The sequence below is a fragment of the Jaculus jaculus genome, chromosome 1 (genome assembly GCF_020740685.1).
Source record: "Jaculus jaculus isolate mJacJac1 chromosome 1, mJacJac1.mat.Y.cur, whole genome shotgun sequence".
NCBI classification, from domain to species: Eukaryota; Metazoa; Chordata; class Mammalia; order Rodentia; family Dipodidae; genus Jaculus; species Jaculus jaculus.
Genome location: NC_059102.1, coordinates 319,604,340 through 319,617,755, shown reverse-complemented (window position 1 = coordinate 319,617,755; position 13,416 = coordinate 319,604,340). Strand labels below are relative to the sequence as shown.

The 13,416-nt window shown below is 43.2% G+C and overlaps 1 protein-coding gene across 1 annotated transcript in view; it reads left to right on the top strand.

Moving 5' to 3' along the window:
• Pld5 (phospholipase D family member 5) overlaps nucleotides 1-12,749 on the top strand; it is a 369,604-nt gene extending 356,855 nt beyond the window's left edge. Inside the window, exons 9-10 of the mRNA XM_004653274.3 lie at nucleotides 3,841-3,955; nucleotides 11,512-12,749. Coding sequence (XP_004653331.1) covers nucleotides 3,841-3,955; nucleotides 11,512-11,768 — 372 coding nt within the window. The 3' untranslated portion in view covers nucleotides 11,769-12,749. The remainder of the gene's footprint in view (nucleotides 1-3,840; nucleotides 3,956-11,511) is intronic.
• The last annotated feature ends 667 nt before the right edge of the window (nucleotides 12,750-13,416 follow it).

Sequence of the window (13,416 nt, the reverse complement as noted above, 5' to 3'; positions counted from 1 at the left end):
TCTCAGCTCAATTCCAGCAGGATTTCTCAGTGGCCTTGCAGCTCAAGTATGTGGAGTCTTCAGCAATAGGGTCTTACCATCTATTCCTAATGGGAAACCAAGGGCCTTGGCAATGGCCTGTAAAGTTTTAGGGGCATCAGGGATCTCCTTGGCCAACAACTCACTTGGCCAACAACTCACTGGAAGGTATCCCATCCCTGGCACTGAAAATTTTCTAGGAACAATCTATGGCTCCTGTGTGTTCCATTGTCCAAAAGAGTAGGTTTCCATGTGACTTATTTATATCCTCTTAGATTTTGAATCTCTGTGACAGACTACCTTATATGAAATAATTCAAGGAGGAAGGGTTGATGTTGGCTCACTATTTCAGGGGGACTAGAGTTCCTTCCATGGTTGTGAGAGCTAGTGGTGGTACTTGTTAGATCTCAGTGCATCTGGAAGCAGAAAGCTCAAGTGGAAAGAGGCATCCATAATTCCTGTCCTCCACACAGAGACCCACTTTCTTCAGCAAAGCCCCTTCTCCTGAGGCTTCCATGCTCTCGCCATATGCCTCCACCAATGGGGGCCAAGTGTTCAAACACACGAGCCTGTGGAAGATTTTGGGGTTTTTTTTGTTTGTTTGTTTTGGTTTTGGTTTTTCAAGGTAGAGTCTCTCTCTAGCTCAGGCTGACCTGGAATTCACTATGTAGTCTCAGGGTGGCCTCGAACTCATGGTGATCCCTCCCACCTCTGCCTGCCAAGTGCTGGGATTAAAGATGTGTGTCACCACGCCCAGCCTATTCATTTATTTTTAATGCTGGCATGTGTAGGACATATGGTATGTGTGTGTGTGATGTATGTGGATTATGTGTGGTGTGTGTGCATGTGTGACTTGGCCAGAGGAGAATGTTGGGTGTTCTCCTCTATCGCTCTCCCACTTCATTTTCTTGTGACAGGGTGCTTCACTAAACCTGGAGCTGTCATTGTAGTCAGACTGGCTGGTCAGTGAACCCCAGCAATTCTCCCGTCTCCACCAGCACACACAGACACACACACACACAGACACACACACACACACACACAGGACCAGGGTTACAGGCAGGCTTGGCTTAGTTCTTCCAAGGGTGTTTGGGGAATCGAACTCAGGCCAGCAAGCGCTTTTCCCAGCAAGCACTCCTACCCGCTGAGCCACCTCCCAGCCTCCTTGACTGGGTTTCATGCTGTTCACCTTCAAGAAAGCAAAACGTGTGAGTGTGTTTCAGCTCAGGGACGACAACATGTAGATAACTTAAGTGGCGCCCAGGACCCCAGGGAGAATCAGGTGAGACAAAAACCAGGTGTCTAGTCACCATCTGCCCGCCGTGCCTGGCACGAAGCCTGGCAGTGATCAGGACGCGTGCGGAGTGAGCAGCTGCCCCGGCGGAGGCAGCCGGGAGCTCCGCGCACACTGTGCTGCGTTTGTTCCTGCTTGGTGTGTGTTTGTTTGTTTTATTTTTGTTGTTTTCAAAGTAAGTTCTCACTCTAGCCCAAGCTGACCTGGAATTCACTATGAAGTCTCAAGCAGGCCTCAAACTCATAGCAATCCTCCTTCCGCTGCCTCCTGAGGGCCGGGATTTAAGGTGTGCGCCCATCATGCTCTGAGTCAGAGGCCAGGCCCCACGGTGCTGCTTCCTGACCTCCCAAAAGCTCTTGCATTTGAAATCCACCCAGGGTGTGAAATGTTAACTCTTCTCCTTGACGACTGGGAGGAAATTACAAGGGAAGTGGCAATCCTGCACCACTATAATCTCTTTCTCTCTCTGATATTCTGATGATCATCTTCATCATTTTGAACACAGATGGTCACACTTCCTGAGTAAATTAAATATTAATAGCACACTGCTGGCCATCTTATGAAACATGGGCATGTATTTTTAAACGTTAAGATAATCCTGGGTGGGAAAGAAGCTTACAGCCCCACTGTCTAGAACACAGATGGCTAATGAGCTCTTCTAAGAAAAGTAGGGTGCTAAAACCTTACATCGAGCCACGGAGCATGGACACGGGAGCTAGATGGCAGGAACGCTGTCCTTGGGAGAAGGCATGCCCATCTCCTGCGCAGATGTGGCCTTGGATTCTCAAAGAAATCACGGAAACAGACAGCAACGCACAAGACTGTCACAGTTGACTGAATTCTTATATTTAGTAAAGTAGCCAATCATCCTGACTCTTACAACATATTAACATATCTACTCATGTCAATGAATAAGATCTGATTTCTACTGTCAGTTAGTCTCTAAGATAGAGCTGCCTTCTCTTCATGGCCATCATTGTTAACTTACTAGAACAAATGTGTTATCACTAGAGCTTCTTCCCGTGTGATTCCATTCTTGGCCTAACTAGAATGCATGCTCTATTCCGTTTCAAATCCATCTTGATTCAACAAGACTATCTTCCTGTGGGGAGGGAAACAATGTGTGGACATTGATGGCAGAATGTCCAAGTGAGGTCACTGTTGGCTGGGATTGAGTGATGACATTCTCACTACTTGTGACTTCATAAATATATAACTGTGGCTTAACAGTACTCAGATCATGAAGCCATCTTGAAGTACCCATAAATTGACATAGAAGTTGCAGAAGAATGGGATTAGTAAGATGTACCAAGGAGCTCTGTCCGTAATCATGGTGATCTGACCTTGGGAGAAGTCCTTTGCACTATGGAGTAGGCAGGTTTGGAATGGTAGGTTTTAATTTATGCACCATGGATCTCAAGAGCTTTATAAAAACTCAAAGTAGAGTTTTTGTAAAACATAAAAATCAAAATCAAAAACTGGAAATGCCCTTAGTGATGACCGAGGTACCCCTTTCCCAGCACGGAACAGATAGGAAGAGCAGCTCTCACTATTTCCCAACCAAATTTGAACACCTATAATATTGAAACTATAAATGGTATCTCCTTTTCTAAGTATCCTCTCATTTTCCCTCTACCTCTTATTTCCTCCCTATATACAAAATTCTATAGCTCTAAGACATTCTAGAAAGATTTCCTGCCATTCTAAAAATGTTTGTTCTCTGCTGTACTGACTTAAGGCCCTTGCCTTTGATGGGTTCCTCGGGTGAGTTCAGCCCTCAGGGACCCCTGAGCTCATTCATAGTGGAAACTCCATCCAAAGCTTTCCAAATTACAAAGACCCCCGAGGCCCACCATGTCTCCTGGCAGGCCCCATTCTTCCAGCATCTTTACCTTTGGCCTAGGGCAAACTGGAATGCTGCCTTTTGGGTCACATTCAAGTCAGACATCAAGACTCATAACTTGAAGTTGTAATTTTTTCTTAGGTTCCTGTGAAAAGAGCTTGCAGATTCAGAAAAAAAAACTATTTGTTCCTGTATCTCTCAGGAGTTTTGCAGGGCCCCAGTCAGATGTGCTAGGCATTGACATCATGCATGTCCCACGTAGAACACTGGCTCAGGCTGTTGGCATGGTGTGACACAGCACCCTCAGGCATGCTTCAGATGCCAGTGCACCCTGCTGAATAAGACAATGAGAATTAAACAACCTTCAAGCCCTCGCCCTGTTGAAAGAATGAATTCTGTGTTCATCTGGGGGCTTAGCAGTGTTAATTACAGAGCTAGCTGAGCACGCTAATTTTCTTTGTTGTTGCCTAAATAGACTGAGAACAAAAATAGCTTGTTCCATACAAAGTAACAAGAGTGTAGTTTTAATAACCTGACATGAGGTCTATTGTTGATATTTAGATAATATACTCCTTTGTGCTCTTTAAAAAAGGCTCAAAACATTCATTTTCTATTCACCTACTTTTTTTGGTTTTTTGTTGTTTTTTTTTTTTCACTTTCATTTTTTCTTCTTTTTGTCTTGCAGAAATTTTTTGATCTGGAAAGAGAGAATGCCTGTGCAACAAAAGAACAAAAGAATCACACCTTTCCTAAGTTAAATCGCAACAAGTACATGGTGACAGATGGAGCCGCTTATATTGGTAAGAGTCGGGATGAAAGGCGGCCTGGGGCCACCCAAACAGCGGGGGTCCCACCGTGCTCTGGGGCAGGAGGCGGCACGGTGGGAGCCATGATTCTTGGTGGGGGACCCGGTGGCAGGAAGCAGTAGCTGAGGGCAAAGAGCCCTTCAACCACATGGCTCCCCATGACCTGCCTCGTGGACCCAGAGATGAAGGAAGCTGCCTTTTCGTCAGTGGTCAGTGTTGGCAGACATTCTCTGGTCCGTCACATAGTTTTTTTTTTTTTTAAACATATTTTATTTATTTATTTGAGAGAAAGAGGCAGAGAGAGAGAGAGAGGGAGAGAGAGCAAGTGAGCGAGTGGCCTCCAGCCACTGCAGGTGAACTCCAGATGCATGCACCCCCTTGTGCATCTGGCTTATGTGGGGCCTGGAGAATCAAACCGGGATCCTTTGGCTTTCCAGTCAAAAGCCTTAACCTCTAAGCTATCTCTCCAGCCCCCATTGCATCGTTTTTACAAAGGTGAGTCCCAGCACTTGGGCCAGTGCAGCTCACTGGTCCTGCCCTGCCGTGGGGTCAGTGCACAGACTCTCAGGGCCAGAAGTTAGACTGTCTAGGCAACAATGACTTCCTTGCAATGTTCTAATCCCCCACTTTCCAATATATGAGTTTGGACACCTTACTTGAGATCACTGGACCTCAGTTGGTCCATCTGTAAAGTGAGGCTTTGTAGTTTTTGCTTCACTGAGTAATAGTTGAATGAGATAATAAACACAATGCGCCTGACACATGGACAGTGCCCAAGTAATATTAGCAAGTATTGTTTAGGCAATTAGATTCCAAGTACATACATCATTATATTCATGGAATTATTTCTTAATGTATAAAGTCTATTCTAACTTTGCAGTGTGTAGGAAGCCAGGGTAATTCCTTCACTGAATTCATCACAGACAGAGCTGACATTATCTATAAAAAGAAGACACATAGCTTTTCAGTAGCAGTGATTATTACATTGCACAGATGAGGTGGGTTTCAAAGCAGAAAAGAAAAATAAGCTTGTGGGATGTAGGAATAATTATGGAACCCATATCAATTATGTTTTATTTTCCAAATTCAGTGAGTGAATAAAAAGTAACATTTTAACTTGATAAAGCATTTTCCCTTGTTTGGTTTTCCTAGCCTGGTTGACAATACAGAGAGCAGTGTTGGTCATCTGAATTTAGAAAAGAGGACATGAGGTCTGAAATGAGGATGAGAGCAGGGGTCAGGAGGAGGGCGGGGTCCAGAGTCCAGGCCTCCGAGTCACCACATCTCAGTGGAAATACATCTGTGTTGCTCCGTTCTTAGTTATGGCATCACTTTGTTAAGATAAAACATTGAAATGTGTCTCAAACACGTATCCCTTTGACTGTTCTGGAACAGGAGTGTGTTATTTTGTGCCTGTTGTCTCTCTCAAGAATTCAAAATGAGATTTGGATTTTCGTATCTTTATCTGCATATGGAAAATAGAACAAAATGGGCTTCTAAAAACAAGTGGCAAAACAAACTCAAAATTGTTAACTCAAACCATGTTTCAAAATAAACCCAACTTTCCTTTAAAAAAATTGTTGGAGGGGACTGGAGAGATGGCTCCGTGGTTAAGGCACATGCCTGTGAAACCTAAGGATTCTTCAGGTCCCACGTAACCCAGATACACATGGTGTCACATGCATCTGGAGTTCGTTTGCAGTGGATAGAGGCCCTAGCGAGCCTATTCATTCCCCCCCCCTCTCTTTGTCTCTAATAAATAAATGAAAATAATGAATGGAATTTCAAAGGGGAAAGTGGGAGGGGAGGGAAGTACCATGGGATTTTTTTTATAATCATGGAAAATGCTAATAAAAATAAAAAAATAAAATAATAAAATAATAAAAAGAAAGAAAAGAAAATCTTTTAAAAAATGGTTGGGGTGCCAGGCATGGTGGTGCATGCCTTTAATCCCAGAACTCAGGAGGCAGAGATAGGAAGATTGCCATTAGTTCAAGGCCACCTTGAGACTCCATAGTGAATTCCAGGTCAGCTTGGGCTAGAGTGAGACCCTACCTCAAAAAAACAACAACAAAAAAAATTATTGGGGTGGAGAGATGGCTTAGCAGTTAAGGCATTTGCCTGTGAAGCCTAAGAATCAATGTTCAATTTCCCAGTACCCATGTAAGCCATATGCACAAAAGTGGTGCATGTGTCTGGAGTTTGTTTGCAGTGGCTAGAGGCCCTGGCACACCCATTCTCTCTCTCTCTCTCTCTGTCTCTCTCTCTCCTCTCTGCCTCTCTCTCTCATAAATAAATAAATAAATAATATATTTAAAAGTTATTAACTGAAAACCAGAAACTTAGAATAGGAAGATAGTTTGGTGGTTAAAGACACTTGCTGATTAAGCGTGAGGACTTCTTGGACTGCCAAGTTCGATTCCCCAGAACCTATATTAAAATCTGGACATGACCATGCATATACATAACCGCAGTCCCACTGATGGATAGCAGCTTTGGCTTTAAGGAAATTCATGGATACATGATAAAAGAAAAGAAAAGATCACCAGACATTCTCCTTTGACCTCTGCACACACACACACAGGCCACATGCATAAGAACATACTTGCATGCACCGCAAACTACATATACACATATACTATACATATATACACATACACATGTTTAAAAAAAAGAAATTTGACTCAATTATCTAGAAACCTAGGGATGGCTACAGTCACATGTCCAGTGGACTAAAGACCAACATTCAAAGCATTTAATTGTAGGTTTTATTTAAAGTAAGGTGGGAAGATGGCTCAGCAGTTAAAGTGCTTGCTTGCCAAGACCCAGGTTCGATTCCCCAGTACCCATGTAAAGTAAACACACAACATGATTCATGTGTCTGGAATTTGTTTACAGTTGCAAAAGATCCTGGTGCACCCATTCCTAGTCTCCCTCTCTCTCTCTCTCTCTCTCTCTCATAAATACAATTTTTTAAGACCCTGAAGATACTCAATACTTACCAAAGCAGAGATCCAGAGGCTCCCAAGAGCTCATCACTGAAGTAGACTTAATACTCAAACACCACAGCTCAGGGAATTTTGTGGAAGAGGGGTCAAAAAGATTTTAAGAGCCACAGGTTGAGACATCATGCCCAGGGGCATTCCCTCCCCCCAAAAAAATAATTAGCTGCTGCTCCCACAATGCATAATCCACATCCCCATGGGGAATACCTGCAACCCCACTGAGGAGGGTCCCCAACTGAATGGAGACAGGAACGAGGGAAAAGAGGGTACCAACACATGATTGCAAAAATAAGATGAATGTTACTACATGATATAACAAAAAAATTATTAAGTACTAAATATAAATGGCCAAAAAACAAAATAATAAAGTAAGATTATATGTACACATTCAGTGGTAAGTAAAGAGGGGAACAAACCTTGGCTTAGATCACATACAGTCTAGTCTTGAAATGCCTCAACAGATACCCAAAAGTTTGTTGGATGAATTGAATAAGTGTTCTGGAATTAGAAAACCTATATTTGGATTCTAGCACTACTTACAAGCTAAAGATATAGTGATAGGTCATGTAATTTCTCACAAGCCTGCTTCTTCTCATCTGTGAAATGGGGGATAACACCCACCCTTGACTGTGGCATGAGGCTTAAGTGAGATAATACATGAATAGCTCCTAGCACTGTCCCTAAAGTACCCAGGTCCTTAGTAAATATTGATTTCTTGCTCTCTCTCTTGTCTTCTTCCCTAGCTAAGATATTTTTAAGTGAGTTCATCTTACATGCAATATTTTAGCAAAATACTAATTCCCTAGAGAGAAGTACAGTTATAGTATAAAAATATTCAGGCTGGAGACATGGCTTAGTGGTTAAGGTGCTTGCCTACAAAGCCAAAGGACCCAGGTTTAATTCAATTCCCTAGGACCCACATAAACCAGACACACAAGGTGGTACATACATCTGGACTTTGTTGACAGCAGCTGGAGGCCCTGGCACATGCATTCTCTCTCTCTCCCTCATTCTTTCTCTCTCTCAAATAAATAAAGAAATAATACTCAAAGAACATCAAAAGGGAACCTTCATTGATAAATTAAAATTTTTAATATTTTTTAAGATTTTTTTGCCAGGCATGCTGGTACACGACTTTAATCCCAGCACTCGGGAGGCAGAGGTAGGAGGATCGCTGTGAGTTCGAGGCCACCCTGAGACTACCTAGTGAATTACAGGTCATCCTAGGCTAGAGTGAGACCCTACCTCAAAAACCAAAAAATAAAAATAAAGGCTGCATCCTGAGATCCCGAACTCTGGGATGCAGACCTGATACACCAGCTTTCTTCTTTTTCTCTGTTTTTAACCCAATAAAGCCTTGCCTCACATTTCATGAGTCAACAGTCTTACTTGTGCAATACCAGACCCCATAACATCTTGGGGACTTTCCCTGGATCCACTTCTCAAGACCTCCCTCCCCTGCTCTTGGTGACTGTACCAGGGAAAGACCCCCGAATCTCCCCTGAGAACCATATCTCCATCCATCTGCATGTTCCTGGTTTTGGAGTTGGCAGCAAGCCATTGACAGGGGAACTTTTGCCCAGGACTGCTGGCCCTTCCTTTATTGGGTAAGAAACCTGGAGGTGCTTTCTCCACTCTTTTGGTTTTTCTTTTTATTTTTTCTGGTTTTCTGGGTCCAAGTGGGAAGCTAGACACAGCATTAACTCCCCTGGATGAGGGATCGAGGAGCCCTTCACCCTTCTGTCTCCATTTGGAGATTTTGAGTGGAGGTCTGTTTCTGGTTCAGTTTCTGAACCAGATAGTCATGTGGCAGTGCCAGGAGAGCCATTATTGCTAGCATGTTTGTTCATTTGTCTTGTCCTTGTCTTTGAAGATATGGATCAAAATCATTCTGTTGAAAAATCTCCTTTAAAACTGGTTAAAAAGCACTTTGAAGATCTTCAGAAAACAACAACAACAACAAAAAGATAAATATTAAAATGAGCTAGGCCTATGTAGCAGACAGCTTCAGGTTCACTGAGATGAATTCTCAGACCAGACACAGTTATGAAGGAAAGGATATTTATTGAAGCCTACAGATCCAGGGGAAGTTCCATAAATGGCAGAAGAAGCTGGCCTGCCTTCACAGGCCCAAACAGAGAGAGAGAGAAGCACAAGCCAAAAAAGCCAAAAGCCACAGCACACTTCAGGTACACCAGATAGGCACACTTTGCATATCTTTAGATTGAAATCTGCAACCCACCACCACATCTTAAGATCCACACAGTGATACTGCCTCCAGCCAGGTGACTGCAGATGCAATAAACAAGCAAATAAACAACTGAATATATTGGGGGCCATCTATTCAAACCACCACATTCCGCCCCTGTCCCACAATAGCTCACAGCTAGTTACTTATCCTACGTAGCTATCATCTGTGGAGCTCTGTGATCGCCTCTACCCTTTGCAGAAAGACACATCTCTGTGCAAGGCTGCAAGTAGTACCAATCTATGGGAACAAATATAGACATTTAGAAGATATTTTGGCGTGCTGTCTAATTAGCATGACCTCAGTATTGGGTGCCTTCTAGGGCGTAGGTCCCTAGCCAGACTTTTGCCCAGATTTGTAGTACCAGGCATTTCCATCCTGTAGAGCTGGCCTCAAATCCAACTAGAGGGCAGTTGGTTACTCCCATATCTCTCCTGCCACATTATACCGTGGAAATGCCTTGCCTTCAGGTCAGTTGTGACCTACATAGGATCCACAACCGGGTAGGATTGTTGATGCCTTTTCTACCCCCAGCAGTCTGCATAGCACCTCAGCAAGGGAAGAAGCTTCTAGCTCCGTTCCGGCTTGGTTTCTTCACTTCCAGCAATGGAAGCATGTGGTGTCTTCAGCAATAGGGATTTGCCATCTAGTTTTGGTGAACAACCAAGGGCGGTAGCCGTACACAATGCTGTGTTAAGGGACTCTGACTTCCCTGTGCAACAACTCCATGGGAGGTATCTCGTCCTGGCATTGAAATTGTTTTTTTTCCTTTTCTCTGTGTGCTCAGTGAATACAGTCAGGTCGGTACCATTGTTAGCCTCCTCCCTGTCATCCCCCCTCCATAGGGACCCTCCTTATTGGGGCATATGGGTCGTGCATTGTGGAGTTAGCCTTCAATTTCGGGTAGGAGGAAATGTCTCTGTGTGTCATGACCCAACATGTGACTCTGACATTCTTTCTGCCCCCTCTTCTGTAAATTTCCCCGAGCCACATTGGGTTCATTTTAGGTCTGCTTCAGTGATGAGATCTTGGGAGCCTCTGTGTCTCTGAATATCTGGTTTGGTACGGGTTGATTGTTCTCTGTGTCGATTTCCTTCACCCTTGTGCTGGCTCCCGGTTTGCCAAGAAAATGGCATTCTTGCGTGTTTCCCCAATTATTCTTAGCTTCAGCTGGGGCCCTTTTGAGGTGTGATGGGGTGGTTCTCTCCTTAAGATCTGCATCTATCTGAAAAAGCAAAATAGATTCCCCAAAGAAGAGTAAAGTTAGCAACAAATAAATGTGATAACCATTATTTTTTTAGAAAGAGTTTAATGGAGAGTGGGTTCATTTTTTGGATATGGTTCTGATTTGTTTCCCAGCTCCAGCTATAGGTTCCATTCCACTGAGCAGATCAGTTAGCCAAATCAAGAACAGGGTGGTTTCCCACCCTGGCTATGTGCCACTATTGCACTTGTGTGAGCATCACATCAGGTTGTTTGCTGCTAAGTAGGTTAAACCATGCATTGCTTGGACAGATATTGGTCATCTTCCCCCAGTCTGAAATTTTTAATTAATATCCTATGGCATCTAGAAGCAATATTCCCCCATGTGGGAGACCATACCTCCCAGAGTGAATAGTGGAAACGGATCATTTCTGGGAGAAGATTGGTCATGTCCACTGAAGGATTGACTACTACTGTTTCTAGGGCTTTGGGAAAACAGTCCTGGAAAAGGAATCCACTACCTAGAAGTGGAGTCACCCCTGGAGTTACACCCAGCCAGGTGTCTGCTCCTGGGCCTGGGGCTTCCCTCCGGCCCCGGCAAGGAGGGTTGTTTCTTCAGAAATGCCTTCCTGTCTCTCTGCCTTGTCTTTGCTGTGAAGGCCTCTCAGCATAATAATGTTTGTACATAGGGATTCGATGTTGTCTCTTTGAGAAGGTAGTAATTGTTCACAGGATTTTTAAGTGTATTCCTATATATTTTAAATGTTGCTGTATTTAGTGTGTCTTGTGAACATCAATAAAAAATAACACTTTCCAAAAAAGAACAGCAGATTCCTTGTTTTGAGTCTCAACTTGAGCAAAGCTGAACAAAATGCCAAAATAATATGCAAATATTAATATGCCATATGTACGGCTTCTTGGAATGCTTTTCTTCCAGAGCTGTCAACACAATTCAGCCTCACTCATTATTCCTGGGTGCTTGTCTTACTTGTTTAAAAAAAGAAAAAAAAAGGAATCTGCTCTGTATTTCATTCTATTGGCAATATTCCCTGTGAATCCAATCTCCTCACCTTGATTTCTTTGTTTGTTTGCAGGCAATTTTGACTGGGTAGGGAACGACTTTACCCAGAATGCTGGCACGGGCCTGGTTATCAACCAGGCAGATGTGTGGAACAACAGGAGCATCATCAAGCAGCTTAAGGATGTGTTCGAGAGGGACTGGTACTCCCCTTATGCCAAAACTTTACAGCCAACCAAACAGCCGAACTGTTCCAACCTGTCCAAACCCAAACCTCCCTCCAACAAAACTGCCGCTTACAACGCAAGTGGGAGAGAGCCGCTGAATGCATAACTGCATAACTCGGGAGCCAACTGGCAGAGCAGCCCTGTGTTTCTTACATAACACACTAAGGACCGGAGGAGAGAGAATGATTTACTATGTCTTTTTTAGGGGGAAAAAGAAGCACACTTATTAAAAATGTTCTCTGAACAACATTAATATCTAGCTAACAATATCAGCACTGTATTTCCCTAAATTTAAGACTTTTGTACTTGTGACCTCTGACGGAGAATGTCATTCTGGCTTAGAAGGTAGTTTCTATTTGCATAGGGATTGGAAGAACTGATAGGTGTTTCCCATTGGTTCCCTTCTGGAGTGAGAACTTTCTGTGCTGGTCCACCTGGTCTGTTCCTAGAAGCGTAGCATGAGGTGACTTCTGGTCTTTAGCACCTCTCCCCTGACAACGGCTGAGGTCCCAGATTTTGCCTGGAGAAAACACAGATAAGACCAAGAATTTACCCTAGGAAGGTATCTCCAAGACCTAGCCAGTCAGCTAAGAGTGAACACCTCACACCTCACGCCAGCCTTCAACACTGAAAATCAGCTTTTCTTTTCTTTTTTTTTTTTTATCTCCTTGATCATCTTCTGATACCACAAGTGTTATTTGATATATTTTTCTCTTCTCACAAAATGCTGTTGCTCTATAGCTTCCCTATATTCACTTCCTGAGCTCTGAATGGTAATATCTTAAAAAATGTATCGATTCCTCAGGTTGGATGCAAAATGAAAAACTTGGTCTTTCATTGTCACTTTTCAAGTGCAGTCTCCTACTGAATTGGTGGTGTTTAAACACAGCCAGCAATATGTATAGTTTTCTCAAGCTCAAAAACAAGAAATGAGAAATAGCCACCTGCTAATATCCAGCAAGCTATTAAGTCTGCATTTTGAGAATAAGTATTTTTTTCTCATTTTTGTTGAGTTTACAGATTATAAAGGAAAGGTCTCTATGCGTTGGCGGATTTAAATTTCTTTAGAATTATGCTGTTAAGAGTATGCCAGCAAATGTTTATAGAGCTATTTAATATACCTTCTGCTATTTAATATACCAAATGCTTTTCAGAGAAATGCAATTTAAATACTGTGCTTAACATATTTTACTAAGAAACAGAAATATTGGATTATTGTTCTATAATGTCATTGTGTGTTGTTGTTTTATATCTATATAATATATATCCCTGAATTAATGGAGACTGTGGCTACATGAGAGGTGTGGCCTCTCCAGCGCCCAGGGCAGGCAGTGGCCAGGATGCTCGTGCCCAGCGTGACTGACTTCCAGTCCTGTGGCCCGAGCAGAGCCCTTCCCTCTTTGCCCGGGGTTTCCATTGCTGATGTGGAGACAGTGACACTCACCTACCTCGCAAGAATGCTGTCATGGTAGGAGATATTTATAACTTGTTTTGAAAACAAAAGAAACTATATCAATGCTAAGCATTCTTCTGCATAATCTTTTTCTTGAAATAATCTCGGTGGTATCCTGACACTCCTCAAGGACCCAGAAAGGAAAACAAACCCACGGTTTTCATTTGCAAATGCGGGTGACGAGAATGCAGCAAGACCCTAGGGAAGATCTGGATTGCGGACATTTTGGTGGAACAGTGTCTGGTGACAGTGACCTAAGTCATAACACTGAACTAGACACTTGTGCTACACTGAACGTACA